The sequence below is a fragment of the Channa argus genome, chromosome 5 (assembly GCF_033026475.1).
Source record: "Channa argus isolate prfri chromosome 5, Channa argus male v1.0, whole genome shotgun sequence".
Lineage (NCBI taxonomy): Eukaryota > Metazoa > Chordata > Actinopteri > Anabantiformes > Channidae > Channa > Channa argus.
The window spans coordinates 29,361,956-29,382,071 of record NC_090201.1 but is presented as its reverse complement, the minus strand read 5'-3'; the positions used below and the strand labels follow the sequence as shown (position 1 = coordinate 29,382,071).

At 36.8% G+C, this 20,116-nt stretch overlaps 2 protein-coding genes and 2 pseudogenes across 2 annotated transcripts; all 4 read right to left on the bottom strand.

The window, feature by feature from the left end:
* Positions 1-526: 526 nt before the first annotated feature.
* Positions 527-1,904, bottom strand: LOC137127405 (odorant receptor 131-2-like). Its single transcript, XM_067504325.1, has 2 exons — positions 1,749-1,904; positions 527-1,318 (listed from the first exon to the last, which is right to left on the bottom strand). The coding sequence occupies exons 1-2, from the start codon at positions 1,902-1,904 to the stop codon at positions 527-529; spliced, it is 948 nt and encodes a 315-aa protein (XP_067360426.1).
* A 1,549-nt stretch (positions 1,905-3,453) lies between these two features.
* Positions 3,454-4,514, bottom strand: LOC137127404 (odorant receptor 131-2-like). Its single transcript, XM_067504324.1, has 2 exons — positions 4,362-4,514; positions 3,454-4,230 (listed from the first exon to the last, which is right to left on the bottom strand). Exons 1-2 carry the CDS (start codon positions 4,512-4,514, stop codon positions 3,454-3,456), a joined length of 930 nt encoding a protein of 309 aa, XP_067360425.1.
* A 6,789-nt stretch (positions 4,515-11,303) lies between these two features.
* LOC137127403 (odorant receptor 131-2-like) lies at positions 11,304-12,427 on the bottom strand (annotated as a pseudogene).
* Positions 12,428-14,983: 2,556 nt separating this feature from the next.
* LOC137127402 (odorant receptor 131-2-like) lies at positions 14,984-17,820 on the bottom strand (annotated as a pseudogene).
* Positions 17,821-20,116: the final 2,296 nt, after the last annotated feature.

Genomic DNA, 20,116 nt, shown 5'->3' with positions numbered 1-20,116 from the left:
TCCCTAAGCCACATATAGACATGTTATATCTGTTGGAAAATCATGTAGGGCAGTAGGTGGTGTTTTTATTTATGTATGCATGCATTTTTTTCTTTTTGCTTGAGCTAGATTTGCACATTGAGGCAGCTTCCAAAGTTACCTCAGGGTTACAAGTTGTGTGTGTATGATAACTACATTCTAATGTGTACACATAGACTCTAAGGCTGGAGAAAACTGGCATTTTATTGAAAACCTGGTATTGCCATATTATTTACACCCATGTATGTACTGTAAGCATCTGACTGCAATGCAGTCCTCGGGAATGACTTGAGACATCCTTGTCATCTGTGTTAACATGATTTTGTTTTGGTCATGAAAGAAAAAAATGTTTACATCTATACTGTAGTATTTGTTGCAATTTGTAAGGTAGTATTACTTTTTTTAGCAACCGTATATAAATATTAATACTACTGCTACTGCCACATACACAAGAAGATAAACAGAACCATGTGGTTGGACACTGGAGTTTCATAGTAGGCACAATGTTTTACATGGTGACCTTTTCTGGGTTGTCACATATGTTCACACCACAAAGCACGTACCTTCTTACATATCTCCTGAACGTGTGATCTCGCAGTCCGTAGACAATGGGGCTAACCAACCGTGGCATGATTTGGACTGTTACATAGGAAGCAAAACGGATGGCGTACGGCTGATCAGGGAAAAAGTAGAGGAGACCTTGTTCAAACACAGGTCTAGCATAAATAAACATGCATAACAGCAACTGGAAACCATGGAGGAGAATAGTGTTTCTGGCTTTTTTAATGTGTACAGAGGCTCCCTTGGCAGCAAACAAAATCCTTAAATAGGTATATTGGATTGTGAGCCAAACCAGGACAAGGCAGATAATATGGGAAGCATCCCTCTTCTTCATGCTGTAGGTGCTTTTAAACACATAATCTCTGGAACATGACACTTTAGAGTTAAAGAACTGCAAAGGTTCTGTGGCCAGCAGGACGAACAGATCTGGTAGAATAGTGAATGCACTCACAACCCAGATCAAACCAATCAGAATGTAGATCTTCTTAACTGTACAGATCTGTCCATGACGGAGGGGGATGCAAACGGCGATGTAGCACTCAACTGCCATTCCAGCCAAATTTAGTGGGGTGTTAAAGGTGGTGATGATGGCAATAGTCAGCAGGATGAGACAGAAAGAAGCACTGATTGTGTAAAGGGTGTAGCTGATGATGTGGAGAAGAGTTGAGAGAGCCAGCTGCAAGATGTCATTTATCACCAGGTGGATAAACAAAATGTAACGAGGGTTCATATTGAAGATCTGTCGGGCAAAGTGAGGAAAGGAAAATCAACAATAGGAAGCTATACATATTAAGTTGTAAGTCTATTATTAGGATAATTAAATCTGCTTCAGTAATGTGTTTTTTAAATTTAGCTTCAGCAAAAGATAAAAGGAAAATCAGGGAAATTAAATATCGGGGGATATTTAAAATTAAGACTTTATAGTTGCTATTTTTGAATTATATATATGTATATTGTTTGAGTACACATGCATTTACCTTTTTTTTCCTCAAGATTATTTAGCCTTATTTTACATAATTTATAAAATTTCTATTACACTAAATGTTGCTTCATAAAGTCCAGTCACACATTGGCTTTTTCAAAGACTAATTTGTTAAAGCTATAGAGATGAGAGACAGAGATTTAACATGTTTTAACATGCATTTTTCACACGTATACAAATTTCAGACCTGGTGTTTTCTGAACGTGTGGACCAGAGTTCCATTGATGTAGTTGATAGAGATGCAGAGGGCTACAACAATCACGTTCTTGGTCACAGCTGAAGTGAAGGTATTGTTCTCAGTTCCAACTACAATCAAAGTGCCATTGACAGATGACAAATTCATGTCTGAAATGAGTCCTTCTTGTCTGAAATAGAAGTAAATCACATTTTTGGTTATGGTTAATGATTTATTAAAACATCAACATAAACTGACGCATTGAGACAATTTGAAAATAAGCAAAGAGACTGAAAATCAAACAAAACCATGATATGAAGTTTACAGATTCATAAAGTAAACCATATTTTTCTGTATCTAAAATCTTTCAAACACAACTTACATTGCTTGCGTGTGCGCTGTGGCCATGTCATGAACTGTTTACCTTACAAATGCGTATGTTGGTTAATATTAAAAATAACATAATAAACTCCATTACAATGATTGTATCCTGATTGACAGAGAAGGCAATTCATCCATCTGTCAAAAGTGAAACCAAATCACAGAGAACCTTTAAATCTTATCATACATATTATACAAATAATAAGATCTACTGTACACAATTTTAGGCCATACAGTATCATTATGAGATCAATAGAATAAAAGCAGTAAGCATAGAATGACTTCATACACCCTGTAGGACATCACATACATCTGTTTTGGGTGTTTAAGCAAGGTGTTTATATAGGTCGATTGTGTGTGTGTGTGTGTGTGTGTGTGTGTGTGTGTGTGTGAGAGAGTGAGCGTGAGCGCATCAAAGAAACCTTTGTCTTTTTTCCCCCCAAGACTTAAGGTAAGGATCTATATCAGACTGTTGAACTATATATCAATCTATCAATATCAGACATTGCTTTGTTTATCATGGCATAAACCTTTTTAAGCCTGTTCAGAGCATTAATGAGTTTGTAGAACAGGTGGTGCTCAGTTCTACAGAAACTGCTGTGGTCATTGCTTTGTTAAATTTTATTTGGTTGTGGTTTCCCTCTTTTAAATGTTTACAAATGTTCTATTAAAACCATTAACTGATATAAACAAGAATATTTAAATCAGACCTATGTTGCAGGGATTACTAGAAACATCAAGGAAGAATTAAATCCATATTAAGTGCTTTAGAGGCAATTTCATTATATCGAAGTCCTTCATCAAGCTCTACCTTGAATAAAAGCGCTATATGAGCAGACCTTTTCCGGTTTATTAGGTACTCCTGTAAAATACAACAGATGCCATGAATTCTACAAGGTTAGAATGTCAGATCTGTATCAGTAGCCCACGATCTCAAATTATTTTTCAATGCAAGCCAGCTTTATTCGTAAAACACTTTTAAAAACAGCAAAGACTGACTGCTTAACAATTTAAATAACAAATTTCAAAAAGATTCATATTTATATTCTCAGAAGACAATGTTCTGTTTGAAATGCATTATTACTGTACCAAAATTGTCCCAGATGCTGAATCTGTCACATTGTTTTTAATTGATGTTTTATAAATTCCATTATTTTTTTACAAAACATTTCAACAACAATTTCAGCAACAATTTCAAGCACAGCCGTTTTTATTTAATGCTATCAAACACGATGAATACTAAACTTCACAAAATTCTTAACATAAAATTGTACATAATGTTACTAAGCTACACATACAGACAAAAGCAATACAGTCAGTCTTTTAAAGGCTCTCCTTATTTTTTTAGTGGGTATGAACTTGTACAAAACAGATATCTTTTTAGGTACTTCCTAAATGATTTGTCTCGTAGTCCATAAATGACTGGACTTATGAGTCGAGGTAAGACTGAGGTAAATATGTTCATAATGAAGCGAATGGCCAGTGCGTCTTTTGGGAAAAAGTATGTGAGACCTTCTATTGTAAAATTATAAACATAAGTGAGCATGCACAACAGCAGCTGGAAACCATGGAGGAGGACAGTGTTTCTTGCTTTCTTGGCATCTGCAGCAGCTGCCTTAGCAGTAAAGAGGATCCTGAAGTATGTGTAGAAAAGAGTGAGCCAAACAAGGACTAAAAATGTTGTATGAAATGCATCTCTCTTCACTGTGAGATAGGGTTTTCTGAAAACATTATCTCTAGTGCAGAAAACTCTGGAGTTAAAGAATTCTACATATTCTGTGGCAAAGGTGACTAATAAATCTGGAATGACTGAAAGTGCATTTAGTGCCCAAATCAGGCAAATCACAACATATGACTTTTTGGCTGTACAGATGTGGGTGTAACGGAGAGGAAAGCATATGGCGATGAAACACTCTACTGCCATAGCGGCTAGTGTTAGGGGATTGTTTAGACTAAATAATATACCAAGCATTAACAAAACTATGCATAAGGAGACATTGAGAGTGAACACAATGTAACTGAGGACTTGAAGTACAGTGAAGATGGTCAGCAGGAATATATCATTGATTACCAGGTGGATGTAAAGGATATAGCGGGGGTTCATACTGAACACCTGTAGGGGAAGAACAGAGCTGATTGAGAAAAAAGGGGTAACTGATAGTGCCAATAAATCATAAGAATATTTCACAAAATATTGATGTGAAATTGATTAAATTAGCTTTGTAGAAATAGACAAATTGAGACCTGATGTTTTTTGAATGTGTATACCAGGGTACCATTGACATAGTTGATGGAAATGCAAAAAACCACAGTAATCACATTCTTGAGTATAGCTGTTTGTACACTGTCCCGATAGACAGGTGCTGTGAAATTCCTGCTAGTATTTGAAAGACTCATGAGTCAGTTGACGGGTTGCTCCAAACCTGTTCAATGGAAACGTGTAGATTAATTTATGATTGTGAATAATAAGGAACAGGATATTAAGTCCTTCTATAATATATAGACGTTTAATATACGTTTAATATAAGGACGTTTGTTTATATATAAACAAACGTTTCATTAAAGCTAGGTCGTTGTAAGAATGAACATTTTTCTTTTTGTCTCCTTGTCAAGTTTTTTTAAGATGCACAGTAATCAGCTGCTATATTGCTATAATCAACTTGCATTTTATTTTTCACAATTTTTTTCCCTTTTGTTTTGTGTTTCTTTTGTATTTTTAATACTTAAGCTATGTGTGTAATAAAAGCAGATATGTATTTTTAGTTGAGGCCACTTATTGCCCTGACATGCAAGAAGCTTAACTCAAATAAATTACAATAATAGAAAATAATCATACTGAACCACAGTAGAACAGAGCCATTATTAATGTCAGTGTCTGTGCTTTTTTACTATCAGATATAAAATATGCTATGACAAAGCACTTTCTGCACATTTAATTTATGATAGGTTTAAGATAGGGTTTTTTCATGTTGAGTTTAAGGTTCAGCTTTTCATGTAAAGCATTTTAATAATAACAACATGAATAAAAGATGGTTATCAAACTAACACATATAATAGCTATAAAACATTCACGGTCATTCACGGACAGTTTGAAGAAGTCAGAGCACGCTTTTAATTTAATAACAGCTTTCAACACATTTGATTGTAGAACATTTTAACCAAGTCATCATAAATATAATTTACGAAAATATTTTAGGTTGAATAAAGTTAAATGGAAATATTGTCTCCTTACAGAGATAAAAAATAAGGTAATGACATAAATGACAATTACACTCAAATATTTCAGTATATGCAAAAGGGACTTACCTCACAGCAATCAAACATACATTGAGTCAGATGTCTTTGAGATTATTTATTTTATAGAAGATAAATGCAATTGTCATGGGATTGAGAAGTGTCATAGGTTTCTATACTGGTGGTGGGGACACACATCTTTTGACACTGGCATTGCAAGGACCAGTGTTTAGTTTTAAATAAATTTAATAATATTTTTATTTATAATGTTTTAGCTAGTTTATCCTACAAACTGTGTGAGATAAACAGGCTTTTTACAGCACAGTACTTAATTTTTTTCTCTTTTTACTGATATACAGTGCCTTGAAGAAATAACACCCCTTTAACTTTTCCACATTTTGTCACCTTACAACCACAAACATAAGTATATTTTTGACATTAATGCATTACATTACACTCCATACATTAGACTTACAACAAACTGTATCATAAGTCCAAGGAACTTACCAAACAGGTCAGGAATAAAGTTGTGGAAAAGTTTAAAGCAGGGTTCGGTTCTAAAAATAATATCCCAAGCTTTAAACATCCCACGGAGCACTGTACAATCTATCATCAGAAAATGGAAATAGGATGGCACAACTGCAAGTCTACTAAGACATGTCCATCCACCTTAACTGATAGGTTGGACAACGAGACTGTTAGTCAGAGAAGCAGCCAAGAGGCCCATGGTAACTCTGGAGGAGCTTCACAACTCAGTTGGGAGAATCTGTTCACAGGACAACTATTAGTCGTGCACTCCACAAATCTGGCCTTTATGGAAGCGTGGCAAGAACAAAGCCATTGTTGAAAGAGAGCCATAAGAAGTCCCCACAAGCCATGTGAGGGACACAGAAAAACATGTGAAAGAAGGTGCTCTGGTCAGATAAGACCAAAATCAAACTTTTTGTTAAAATGCAAAATGCTATATGTGGCAGAAACCTAACACAAAGCAAAGTCCAGAGCTAAATACAAGTGAGAATCTGTGGTAAGACTTGGAAATTGATGTTCACAGATGCTCTCCAGCCAATCTGACTGGCTTGTGCTAGAGTATAAAGAAGAACTGGCAAAAATTTCAATCTCTAAATGTGCAAAGTGGGTTGTAAAAAAAAAATAAAAAATTGAAAACCCCTTACTTCATTATGTGCTTTGTGTTGGTCTATCACATAAAATCCCATTTTCAAGGGGTATTATTACTTTTTCAAGGCCCTTTACAACTGGACCAGAAGAGCTCTGATATTCTTAGACATCGCTCCTGCTTGTGTCTTTCCTCTCATCAGCAAATGAGGGATTGTCCTGTAAGTGTCCTGGGAGTGTTTACTGACAATATACTGAACTGGAATAAGAACACTGAAGCCCTCTAAAAGAAAGGCCAGAGCGGCCTCCATTTTTTGAGGAGGCTCAGGCTCTTTAACATCTGTCAAACCATGCTTAGGATGTTTTATGAGGCTGTGGTTACCAGTGTGATTCTGTTCGCTGTTGTGTGCTGGGGCAGTACTTGTATGGTTGTGGGAACCCTGATCATATTTCTTATTTTTTGTCATTTCGGCTAAGCCTGTAAGTTCAGGGTCGCCACAGGCGATCATTTTGTCTGCATGTTGATATGGCACCGTTTTTATGACAGATGCCCTTCCTGACGCAACCCTCCCCAATTTCTCCCGGGTTTGGGACCGGTGCTGCATGGCTGGGGAAGGGGATGGGCTGTTGGGGGTTCACTGTCTTGCCCAGGGACGTGTAGTTGGGAAGAACGGAGCACGAACCTCTGACCCTATAGTCGATATGCAGCCACTCAACTGAGCCACTGCTGCCCGGGGATACCTGATCAAATGCTTAACATTAAATCCTATTGGTAAATCCTGATTAAAATTACAATAATACTGCATAATATCACATTTATTTGACAAATGCTTCTGTACTGTGCAACTTATTTTAGGATTCAAATACAATCTTTTAATCTACATCTCCTCTTCAAGCAGTGCTTCTACTTCAGTGTTTTATATATCTGCACCACTGGTTTTCAATGGGGTTTGACCAAAAATAAATCCGGTAGTATTTATAAATGAAGAGAGGCTCAGATCTGTCCATATTTTCTGTACAGAGATCTCTCCATTAATTCCCTGCATCTATCCAGCACATCATTATCTGTGTTTCCACTTTATGATCCTGAATTTACAATACCTGAGGACTATGGCTGAAGCTCCTAATACTAATTATAGTATGCAATAAAGCGCAAACAGTATCGCCATATGCACAGAGGAGGTAGAGGCTGCCGAAGCCCAGTAGCACCAATGGAAACAAAACAGGAATCCCTCTGCTGCAACGAATTATAGTTGCCTTTACCAGTTATTTCTTTTGCCGTGGGGGGAAGCAAAAATATTTTGAGCCAGATATTGAAAGGAATGCTAAAAACAGACTTAAGGACACCAAGCAAACTGAACCTAATAAAGCCTGCAGATGACTATCATGCAAGTACAGTTTACTACTATTATGGCTTTGTGGTTTTAGCTTGTTGCTAACTTTTAGTAAAGTTACCACATCAGTCCTGTGAGGCTTTGTGTTGCTTTGAGTAACTAACATTAGTGTCAGGTTCACTAGCATTTCTAGTGTTAGCTTTACTTTAGCAGATATCAGCAACTCAATGCTAACATATTTTTAGGCAATACATCATGTTGCCAATTCTAACATTGAATTCTGCTAAGAGGACATTGTATTTTACCAGCCTGTGTTCCATAAACACTTACATCATTCTTCATCTCCTGACATGAGTCAGACACTACCTGGCAGTCACAGAGACTTTTGATGCACAGAGGACAGACCAGCGGTTCTATTAGCTCTTAAAATCAATGCAAAAAGCGTGAAGGCAATCTGACTGATTATAAGAACGTTCATATTTTTGCCCTTTGTTAATAATCGATAAAATATAAACGTAGCCTTCAGTTAGATATTTTTTTCACTTGCATAAGCTGTTATATTACTGTGAATATGCTCTACTACTTGGTTAACTGTAACACCGATTGTGTGCACGGTATAAGTTTTAACTACACCATGACTGGTGTCAAAAAAGACAAATATCAAGTAATGTGCAAAACAGTACTGGCCAAATGCTACAGGACTTTTCAGTTATTTGAATAATTGGTGGGGAGAATAGATCTATGACATAGAGATGAAGCTGAGGAGACTAAGAATTTTAAGTGGCGAGGTAGTCAATAATGTGGGGCGGACTGAACCGCATGCTGAATATTATCCCTCTTTGTCAGCTCAGACTGTTGACAGGAAGTGTCACATGACCCCACATGGACAAGCACTCAAATAATGGAGGATGGGCGAGAGTGTAACAGTCCAGGGAGATTAAGAATGACCAGGATTGTAGCTCCTGGGAAACAGTGAGTGGCTGCTTTGGAAAATCTAATATTCCTGACAATGGAATCTCCCACTATTAAAGTGGTTGGAGAGAGAAGAGGCTGGGGGGAGAGGCTACAGAGGCCACGCCTACCTCCTGAATTGTCGCAGGCCCACCAGGGGGAACTCCGATCCCCGGCCACGATGTCCAGAACTTCAGGTTTGGGAGATGGGGGGGTTCCGCATTGGGGCAATTTTCCCATGGCCAAGGAGGGGGAATCCCAGCTGACTCAGAGCTTCAGGCATCTCAAGAGTGCCAAAGCACGGCCTTCATGAGGATCCTGCGACATGCGGCCGAGCCCGATGTTCGCAATAAGAGTCAGCTTCACGGTGAGAAGTTGGGTAGGTTGGGCAGGCTGCACTGACGGGGGTCACCAATGACAGTGGGGGTTCAAGATCTGGCGGAGCCAAAGGAGCATCGGCTGGGTGGCTTGAGGCATTGGTGGATAGGACAGCATAGCAGTTGGAGAGGTCCACCCACGTCTAAGTCTCTCTTACGCCCATGGAGCACCAAAATTGAGACCATATGATGTCACTGACATCATCATTACACATATATGTATACCTCTTAATCCTATTAACCTTACAATACACTACACAAACAAAAAACAGAGGAAACCCTGGTTGGCTCATACATACTGGGGCCCTAATTGTGCTCCAATATTAGAAACATTCACAAGCTTAATGTTGGAAACAACTACTAAATTGCTTACACACAAATACAAAACAAATCATGCAAATCCTATAAACACAAAAACTAATCTTGCATGGTGTTCTCTCTTCTTTCTTCTTGTGTCAGAGCTTATCAGCACTTAACGCTATGTAGGAGATCAGTCTTTACCACTGTCTCATTCTGATTCCTGAAGAAGACAGACATTCGTTATGGGTCCAACGAACTTGTTGGTCCTCGACTTGAACCTGACGTACTAGATCTCTCTCAACCTTTATTGTGTGGATGAATCTGCTAGTCACCCATGAGTTTCGAGGCACTGACTCATCAACAATCAACGTAATGTCTCCAGAAACAACATTGGGGTTTGCATGTGTCCATTTATGCTGCCTTTGAAGCTCCGGCATCAATGTTTGGGTTTTTCTTTGTTTTTTAGTTCAGCATTTTTCTTTGAAGCTGAATATCTTGGACAATATTTTGTATAAGCTGTTGTTTAAGCGTGTCCATGTTGGCTAGTTCTCTATCAACCTTTGCATTATATCAGTGCTTTCTTCAGCTGCAAGAACATTCACTGTGAAATTTCTTTTCACCTCAGGATCAGCTACTTCAATCTCTTGCAAGTCTGGATTCCTCTGCCTCTTCTTGACTGACTGTATAAAGAAGTCAGGTCCAGATACCAACAGCTTATTTTGCAGAAAGGCTTTCACGTTCTGACTCCTTGATGCACCATCTGCCGGATTAAGTTTCGAGTTTACGTAGTGCCACTTTGAGACTGTTGAGGTCTGCTGAATCTCTGACACCCTATTAGCTACAAATGTGCGAAACCTTGATGTCTCATTACTGATGTAGACAATGGGACACAATAATTTGGGCCACATAAACAATTTGTAACATCAACAGTTGTAAGTTTATAAAATGGAAAAGGCTACATGGCTAAGGCAGATTAAAAACTGATGCAGGATGAAGATAGGCACGGAAAAAGGCATCAGAAGAACTTGTGCCCAAGAGAGGAGCTGTGCCTGCAGTTTGGAAGAATTATTGTTGTAAAAAAATCCAAATTAGATCAAAAGACTAGCTAGAGCAGTAGCTTATAGTGCAAACTCTGGCAACAAGCCCCCCCTGTCAGAAAATGTGTTGGAAAACCAGGAGTGAAACTGTGCAAAGATCAAATATTTTTCTTTTTTCGGGGGGGAGGGACAGGCTGTTTATCCAGTGTAACAGTGTAAGTTACATCTTACTAAAGATGCAAATTCAATTGAATTCAACTTTATTTATATAGCACCAATTTATAACAAAATAATCTCAAGGCACTTTACATAATAAAGAAAAGACTTGAAAAATGTATGTAGAAAACCCAAATCCCCCTTGAGCAGCACTAGACAACAGTGGAGAGCAAAAACTCTGTTTAGCAGAAGAAACCTACAGCAGAACCAGGCTCAGCTTGAGCAGATCTTATCTATATCTTATTGAATTGTGGGACATTAGGGGAGTTAGTCTTATTTCCTTTACACAGCTGTACACTGCAACAATAGTGGAATGAATTTCTATTAGGTTTCACCCTAGAGAGTATTATGTGGACTGTGAAATGGAAGTTAACTGTGTTTTGAAAATCTAGGCTACTGGGATAAAAGTTTCAGTGTTTGATTCCACTTATATATAGGTATAAAAGTTATTTTTTCCTTGGGTAACAGAACCAGGTTGAGATTAATTTGGACCATCCACTCACCATACATCATGCACTTGGTTGACTTTGGAATCAGATGGATTAGGAGTAGATTTTACTAACTGTTGAATTGAATGAAAAATGAATTATAAAAGTCATAGTTCATAGTCGAGGCATCTCATAATCATATTAATATTTGCGAGTTTTTTTGTGGATGGATGTTGTTACTTGTACAAAACAGATATCTTTTCAGGTGCTTTCTGAATGTTTTGTCTCGTAGCCCATAAACTACCGGACTGATGAGTCGAGGCAGAATCTGAATAGATATAGAGATAACAAACCGAATGGCCAGTACCTCCTTTAGAAACAAGTATGTGAGACCTTCTATTATAGGACCATAAACATAGGTGAGCATGCACAAAAGCAGCTGAAACCCATGGAGCAGGATGGTGTTTCTTGCTTTTTTGGCATCTGCTGCAGCTGCCTTTGCAGTAAAAAGGATCCTGAAGTATGTATATAAAAGTGTGATTCAAACAATGACAAAAAACATTGTATTGGATACATCTCTCTTTTCTATGAGATAGGGGTTTCTAAAAATATTTTCTCTAAGGCAGAAAACTCTGGAATGAAAAAAATCTACAGATTCTGTGGCCAAGGTGACAAGTAAATCAGGAAGGATTGAAAGTGCACTCAACACCCATATCAGGCCAATCACAACATATGTCTTCTTGACTGTACAGATCTGTGTGTGATGAAGAGGGAAGCAAATGGCGATGTAACACTCTACTGCCATAGCGGCTAGTGTTAATGGATTGTTTAGATTTGAAAGTATAGCAATCATTAACAAAAACATGCATAAGGAGACATTCAGAGTGAACACAATGTAACTGAGGACTTGAAGAACAGTGAAGATGGTCAGCAGGATTATATCATTGATTACCAGGTGAATGTACAGGATGTAGCGTGGGTTCATACTGAACACCTGTAGGAAAAGACAGAATTAATTAGGAATAAATGATAAAGAAAATCATATAAACACCATAAAATATCTTTAATTAAATCACAATACAGTATATTGCCTACTGTTAATAAAAATGTTGACACTTTTTATGCATGCCGGCAAAATGTATTTCTGAAAACAGACAAGGTTCAGACCTGATGCTTGTTGTATATGTGTACCAGCGTACCATTGACACAGTTGATGGAAATGCAGAGAACCACAGTAATCACATTCTTAAGTACAGCTGTTTGTACAGTGTCCCGATAGATAGGTGCTGTGAAATTCCTGCTTGTATTGTAAAAGCTCATGACTCAGGTGTTAGGTCCTCCAAGCCTATTCACTGAAAATAACTGTAGGTTAGGCTTAGTAACGTGTATCAAATACATATGCAGGCCATAAGCAGCAAATGTCTTATGTTTGAACTTTTTCAGCATCTTTTACACATCAACACAAGAAATTAACCTTCTTTATTTTAAAAAGTGAGTATTTTTCATCTTTTATTATTAGTAGACACTTTATCGTTTTTTATCAGAAACCAAAATTTGCTATGAAAAACTTCCATTTTAAAAAATGTTTTTGTCTGCATGTTTCACACTTTTAGAATGTGTGAAACAGATGTGTTTCAAATGAAGCATATTGGCATGTCCTTGCAGAACAACCTGTGAACAGCCTTAACAAAGATCTGGTCTGTGTTCAAAGAGAGCAAGTGTGCACAATACAACAACCCTGAAACAAGGGAATTGCACTAGTTGTTTTTCTGCTATTACATGTGAAATTGGTTACCATGAAAGCAAAATATAAGCAAGACATAGTGTTATTAAAAAATAAATATGAGAAATTTTGAGCACACTCATAATTTGACAACTGAGTTCACATCATGTTAATTGGCCAAAAAATACAATAATAACATAAATATCATTTTTACTTTAGACTGCAGAATTACTCTCTACTATACAGAATGAGCAACACACACAACTAGAAAAACAAACTAGCACTCACCTACATAAAGTGTGGTAAGCATACACACAGTAAGGCAGAGAACTTTGGCCCCTGCTTCTTATATAGTAGAATCTAAATGTCATGTGATTGAGTGTGTGTGTGTGCGCGTGCACATATAGTCCCTTTATGAGGATCCTTACCTCACATTACAGAATATTCCAGTGAAAATGACCTGGTTAAGTTCAGAGACATTAAATATATTTACAGGTAAACTGCATAAAATTAATTTAGTCTGATTTAGACTTGTCTACACCTGCTCCTCAATAATAGTTTAATGGTGTTGTATATTTCTCTAGTACCACTGCTATTAGTAATAAAAATATAGTATACAAAATAGTTATCTCGTTAAAGTAATCTTTGTACAGATACTGAATATTTAAACAAAAATAATCTTGAAGAAGACAGCTGAACACATGCAGACAAAGCTGATTTTTATGGTAAGGAGAGAAAGAAGTCTTTAAAAGGCTGTTCATTGTAACCAACAGAGCACTCAACCCTTCCATGAATCTGAAAATTGCTTTTGCCTGTTTGTGGTTTGGGGCTTAAGGGCAGGATGCACGGTGCACCGTTACAATGATAAAGATGAAGTAGTTATAAATATTGCTGTACTGATCCATGAATGTAAAGGATACTTTGGTACAAATTTAATGTAAAAAAAGAAAATAATAAATCAGAAAATTTACACTTGGTATCTGTGGTTCAAATAATACAAAAGTACAGAAGTAGCTATTGTAGACACTGGACTTTTCCTCCTCTAATGTGACAGCATAATAATTCAAAACCATGTGATGTTAAATGCAAAGAAAAGAAATGTTATGCTACAACAACAATTTCAAATGCTTGTGTCAGCAGGTGAAGCAACAGGTCCCATACAACCCATAGAAACAATACGTCAAAAGTTGTGTAAGGACATGTTTGCGTTTCAGTCAGATGATCAGGTATACCTTATTAACTCAAAAGCTGCTATGAAAATGGGTTTTTCATTTTGAAATGTGAAAGCTGCATCACTTTTAACACTGCTCCATACCTAACTTTCCCAAACACTAACTTTTAACTTTAAAGATTTGGAGCTCTGATTGCAAAGACCCTTATCAACTCAAGTTTCAGCCCCTTCAATAACATAATATTTAATGCACATGTAGGTAGTACAAATGTCCCTTCATTAGACATCAAAGTAAATTCTTATGTAGTTCTTTCATCAAGGTAGTGACAAAAATGTTCAAGGAACTTAAGGGAGAGGTTTGGATGGGCTTTAAAAGTGAACAGTAACATCTTAAAATCAATTTTAAAACATAATGGGAGCTGTTTTAAGGACCTGCTATTAAGAAGAGCAGTAATGGTCTTAAGGGGCTTTGAGTATTCATTTATTGCACTGCATCTGTTTAGGCCTCCTGGTGCACTCCCTCAGTGGTGGAAAATCTACAGTGACAACAGGTGCTACTATTGGAAACGTATCCAGTGCATGTGTGTTAGCATGTTTGTGGCAACATTTGTGGATTTGTGAATATTTCTAAATTCTTTTTAGTATTTCAGCATGATGAAGAAGAGGTTGAGTAGGAGAGACAGGTGTAAAGTAGACCACAACACACACTCTGCCACCCAAGCTTTTCAGAGAGACAGAATTATGACAAGAGGTGCAGTGAAGATACTATGGCACATTTCCCCCCTTTTTTGCAAGTATTGTTTTATTGTCTGTGGTGTTGTTTTATCACTTGAAGACCCCATCCCACTATTGTTGCTAGAATTAAATAAAAAAAAAAAACATTATTAAAAAAATAATGAAATTTCAGTGGCATTTCTGGTCACATGAAATCCCTTCTGAGATCAGGCAACTCTGAACAATGTCTGTTTTTGAAGACCTGCTCTTAGGCGGCAGGGTTTGTGACCCATACAGCAGCTGTGGCATAAGATGGCTTCACTTCGGGAGAGCCTGTCATGCTGTTCATCTTTACCACTACAGACCACAACATGAAATTAAGTAGAAACAGGTTGTTTAACATTTTACTTCAACACTGGTTATTACATAGCAAATACTAGGCATGTTTCTTGGTAATTATTGAAGCTCTTGGTGATGTTTTCATTCTTTTGTTTTTGACCTTCTTTTCTTAGATAAATCAATTGCTGATACCAAGCTGATATCTAGTTTTTACTTTATTACTCATTATTTACTTATTATATTACTTTTCTTACCATTATTTACATTAACCCTTGTAAATGATTATTTGAGAAATAATATCCCTATAACATTGTTTTTTTTCTAACATATTACCCCACCATTACCTTGCCTTTATCAAGCTGTACTGCCAAATATTCATTCTTAAAAACAAAGTGTCCTGAATGTCACCTGAAAATTATAAAACAAATTACCATTGGATGTCATTGTTTCCATCTTGGAAGTAACTCACTTATTGATGTTTGCCCAATAACTGTGGCGATTCTCTCAGGCAGACAGATCAAGTGGACCTTTTCCTCTACTTGTTTCCTTATTTTCCTTCTATAGTTTTTATTTTTTATTTATTTCTTATTATTTGCTCTTTTAACCTGATCCATTATTCATATTTAAGGGACACAGCATTCATCGCCTTAATTAGCACAGCCCAAACCTTTATGAATTTAGTTGTGATTTTGCACTAATAGCACAACTGTGACAGAATGATCTTTACTCTTATGTTATACCATGAGACTACTGCGAAGCCATAGAAAGAGACGTAGAAGGTTTCTTGGACTGTCAACACTACGTAGTGAGGAACCATTGGTTTTTTTTTAAGCATAGCGAGCCATGCGGTTTTGGAGCTGATAATGTGAAATCTCTGTCCTTTATTATGTGATTCAACCAGTTACCGAATTAGTTAGCATTCCTAAACTCCTGTATTCTAAAGCTGATATTTTGATGCAAATATAGTCTTTTTGTTTAGTTTTTTTTTAATCTGCATACATTTAAAAAAAACTCTGGATACAAAATAATAAAAATTCTGTTCTTTACTTATAACAGCATGGTATTTTAGAATAATTATTTTGAGAACACATTACATGTTATCTTTAGATGGATGTTTATGTTATACAGATGCCGTTTGAGGTATTTCCTAAAAGTCTGGTCACGTAGCCAATAGACAATAGGAGTAATTAATCGTGGGAGGATTTGGTTTATAACATACAGAAAAAAGTTTATATATGCTACCCCATGTGGAAATAAGTTTGTTAGCACTTGAAATAACATAGGTTGCACATAGACCATCATACACAACAGCATCTGAAAGCCATGAAGGAGGAGAGTGTTTCTTGCCTTTTTAACATCTGCATTAGCAGCTTTAGCAGCAAACATAATTCTGATGTAAGTGTAGAACAGAGTGAGCCAAACCACTACCAGAAACAATATGTGGGATGCATCTCTCTTTTTCAGACTGTTGGTGCTCCTAAACACATTTTCTCTAGAGCAGAAAACTCTTTAATTTAAGAACTGCAGAGGTTCAGTGGCCAAAAGGATGAAGACATCTGGCAGGACAGAAAGTGAACTCATGGCCCAGATTACAGCAATCACAATATATGTTCTTTTGACCGTACATATGTAGTTGTAGCGAAGGGGAATACAGACAGCAATGTAACACTCTGCTGCCATGAAAGCTAAATTCATTGGTGTGTTTTGTGTGGTGAAGATGGCTGGCAGAATGAGAAAGCAACAAAGAGAGACATAGATGGTTTTGAAGGTGTAGGTGAATACAAAAAGAGAAACACTGGTTGTCAGCTGGATGATGTCATTCAACACCAGGTGGATCAAAAGATAAAGTGAGGGTTCATCTTGAAGATCTAAAATAAACAGCAAAGTAGGAGTATTAAATTCCAGTATTTAGCACATCATCCATAATTTAAATAAGAACATAAAAGTATCACATTACAACTACCAGAAGTGACTAGTATTTTTGAGGTATTGTTTATTTAGTTATGAACTTCATGTACTATTAGTACTAGTGTTGGTATAAGTGTTGGTGCCATTTAAATTAGTTTGAGAAATTTAAATGACTTGTCCAAATAATTGTGCAATTTATGAATGGTGAAATTTTCTTCTTCTTACAGTCCTGTGTTGATTAATCGGGCACATTTGAGCCTATATAAGTCACATTGGTGTTTTTCTTTAAGTTTTGCATGCTGATGTCTATGTAGATTCTCTACCTGCTCATTAAAATTGTGAATCTCATTTTTACAGCATTTGAAAATTAAATATAAAATAGTTAAAATAATTAATAAAATAAATTAAATCATGTTTCATTTCTAAGCAGGCAAACAATTTATACTTTTAAAGCAGGTTACAGTAACTTGAAAATCTGTTGATTCCAACCTTTTAAAAGCAATAAGGCGTAATTTTGACATCAAAGGTACTGTACACTAATATTCCTTTCTGTGGCATTTTCTTCTTTTGCAATACAATTTTACACACATGATGCCTGTTGAATGTGTGCACCATAGTGGCATTGATGTAGTTGATAATGATGCTGAGGACAACAACAGTGACATTCTTGCTCACAACCATAGCAAACGTTTCCCGGTTATTCGTAGCCACTGTTCCATTGCTGTTCCCAAGTGTAAAATTCATGTCAGAAGCTGATGAATTAAACTAAGAGAGAGATGAAATTTGATCAAATAATGCAAATATAGTCTAAAAACATTTAATTGCTTTGCAGACTTGAGTGTTGATTTTTTTATCATTTTAAATTGTAATCAGTGAAGTGAAGAAAGATCGATACTGACCTCAAATAATCATGATCTGGCGATTAATCTGCCTTGTTTCAGAAACAGACCTATGCAAGAGGAGATGTTTCAGTATATGTGCACACTTCAGACACACCCACACTACATGCGTTTGAGGTACTAAACATGTATTGTTACACATAGTTTTACACTTAAAGGTTTTGTTTTGTGGAATTGAAATAGTGACACTCTGACACCTGCATAACTATTGGATTTTCTTAGGTACTTGTTGAGTGAATATATACAATATGATTACAGAACCAGGACTCAAGTCTGTCTAAACTGGTTCACAACCTTTTGGGTTTTAGGTGATAAAGGAGTTTTAGATTCTCTTCAAGCAACAGCAGACAATATCCCAGTTGGAAATTCATCTGTAAATTCAGTAGAAGAGAAATTATCAGTAGTACTGTATGCTTAACGTTACACATCTATTGTTTAAATGTGCACTATGTGGTGTTTAAGGTCTAACAAATGTGTTAATAATATTTGTATTTAATAATTTTTTAACATTTAAATCCAGTATCCATTGCAGGCTTGCAGTTTATTTTTTAATGCTCTGCTACACATTTTGATCATTTCTGCTCCTACATCCTACCCACAACAAGGGTTCATTTGGCATGCTTTCATTTGATGTGAATGAGAAAATTATGACCCATTTGAAGAAAATCTTTGACTTTGTTACCTGCAGGTGTTTGGAGGTGAAGGTTATTGTTTGCTATTAACAGTTTTTGAAAACTGTCTCCATTAATGACAAGGCCTCATTGTTTTAGGACACAGGCTGCTGTACATGTTGCTACAAGTTAGCTGTGCTGCTTTCAAAATAGAACTTGGTTGCAGAGTTGTCATGTGGCACGCACTGAGTCAGACTGACATTGACCAGGACCAACTAGGTCTGAACATTCGTCACGACCAAATCACATTTATAATTAGCCATACCATTGCTAAGTGTGCGATCGCCTTTAGAAACCAAGTTAGGTTAATGGCAGCTCTATATTAAGAAACTTGAAGATAGAAACTCCCAGCATGGGAAACATAGAATCCTTTTTTACATAAACTGGCTAAGGATAAACGTAAATGTAGTAAGATTATTATTTACAGAGGAGTAATGATGACTCATTACACAAAGTCACTAAAATTAATGTTGAACACGTGTGTAACTTAGCAAATATTAGGTCAGATTTACATAGTTGTTTTTCTGGACCCCTACCAAATCTGAGAAGTGAACCTGAAAGTTGAGTCATGTCAACTGGACTTCGCTACTCATCCAAGAAGCTTTTTCAGTCTGAGGGAAAGTTGGCTAAGGGACCCAGTTATATCCTCCAGAGCAGGCCTTGTTTCACACCTGGCCTGATTAGGATCATTAAGTGGATAAAATGGAAGGTGGGAACAGGGCAGAGTCCTAGGGATGTAATGATCATGACTCTAGGACAGGATCATTAGGTGTGTCCTTCTAGGGCATGTGTAAAGTTATCTGTATCTTCCTAGGGATGGATGATAGATTGTGGGGAGGTTGTAGCTCAGTTGGTAGAGCAGTTTTCCATGGACTACAGGGTCAGTGTTTCGACTCCTATTCCTCCTGGCTACAAGTCAAAGTGTCCCTGGTCAAGATACTGAACCCCCTACTGAACTTGAGTGTGCACTGTATTCGTGTGGTCTGTGAAAGCCTGTACTTTAACTATATTAAATCTTATGCTGTATATCAAAGGTTATGCTTATGAAAAAGATGCCTTTGCTTTACGCTTTTGCCATTTCAGAATAATTACATGCAAATCTTTGCATGGAACTGGATATTGTCATTGTAGGAGTACTACTATAGGTTGTGTCAAACAACATGTGGAAAGTACCTCTGGAAAGTCCCTGTAATCCATTCAGCTTCACACACATTGATCACAAAGTTTACATTTATTTGGGTCACATTATATTAATAACAGTTTCTGTTAATTATTTTTTACACTTATTAATCATCCTTAAGTTGCACTTAATACTTTAAATGTAACTGTTTACTTCCTTAAAACAAAATGTTTGTTTCAGGCAGCACAGCGGTGGAGTGATTAGTGCTGCCACCTCACAGCTAGAAGGTCCTCAGTTCAAAATCCATGGCAGGCCTTGGATTTTCTGTGTGGAATGTTGCCTCAGTTCTTGTGTGGGTTTCCTCTGGGTACTGTGGTTTCCTCCCACTGTCCAAAGACATGCATGTTAGGTTAATTGGTGACTCTAAATTGCATAGAGGTGTGAATTATGAGTATGAATGGTTG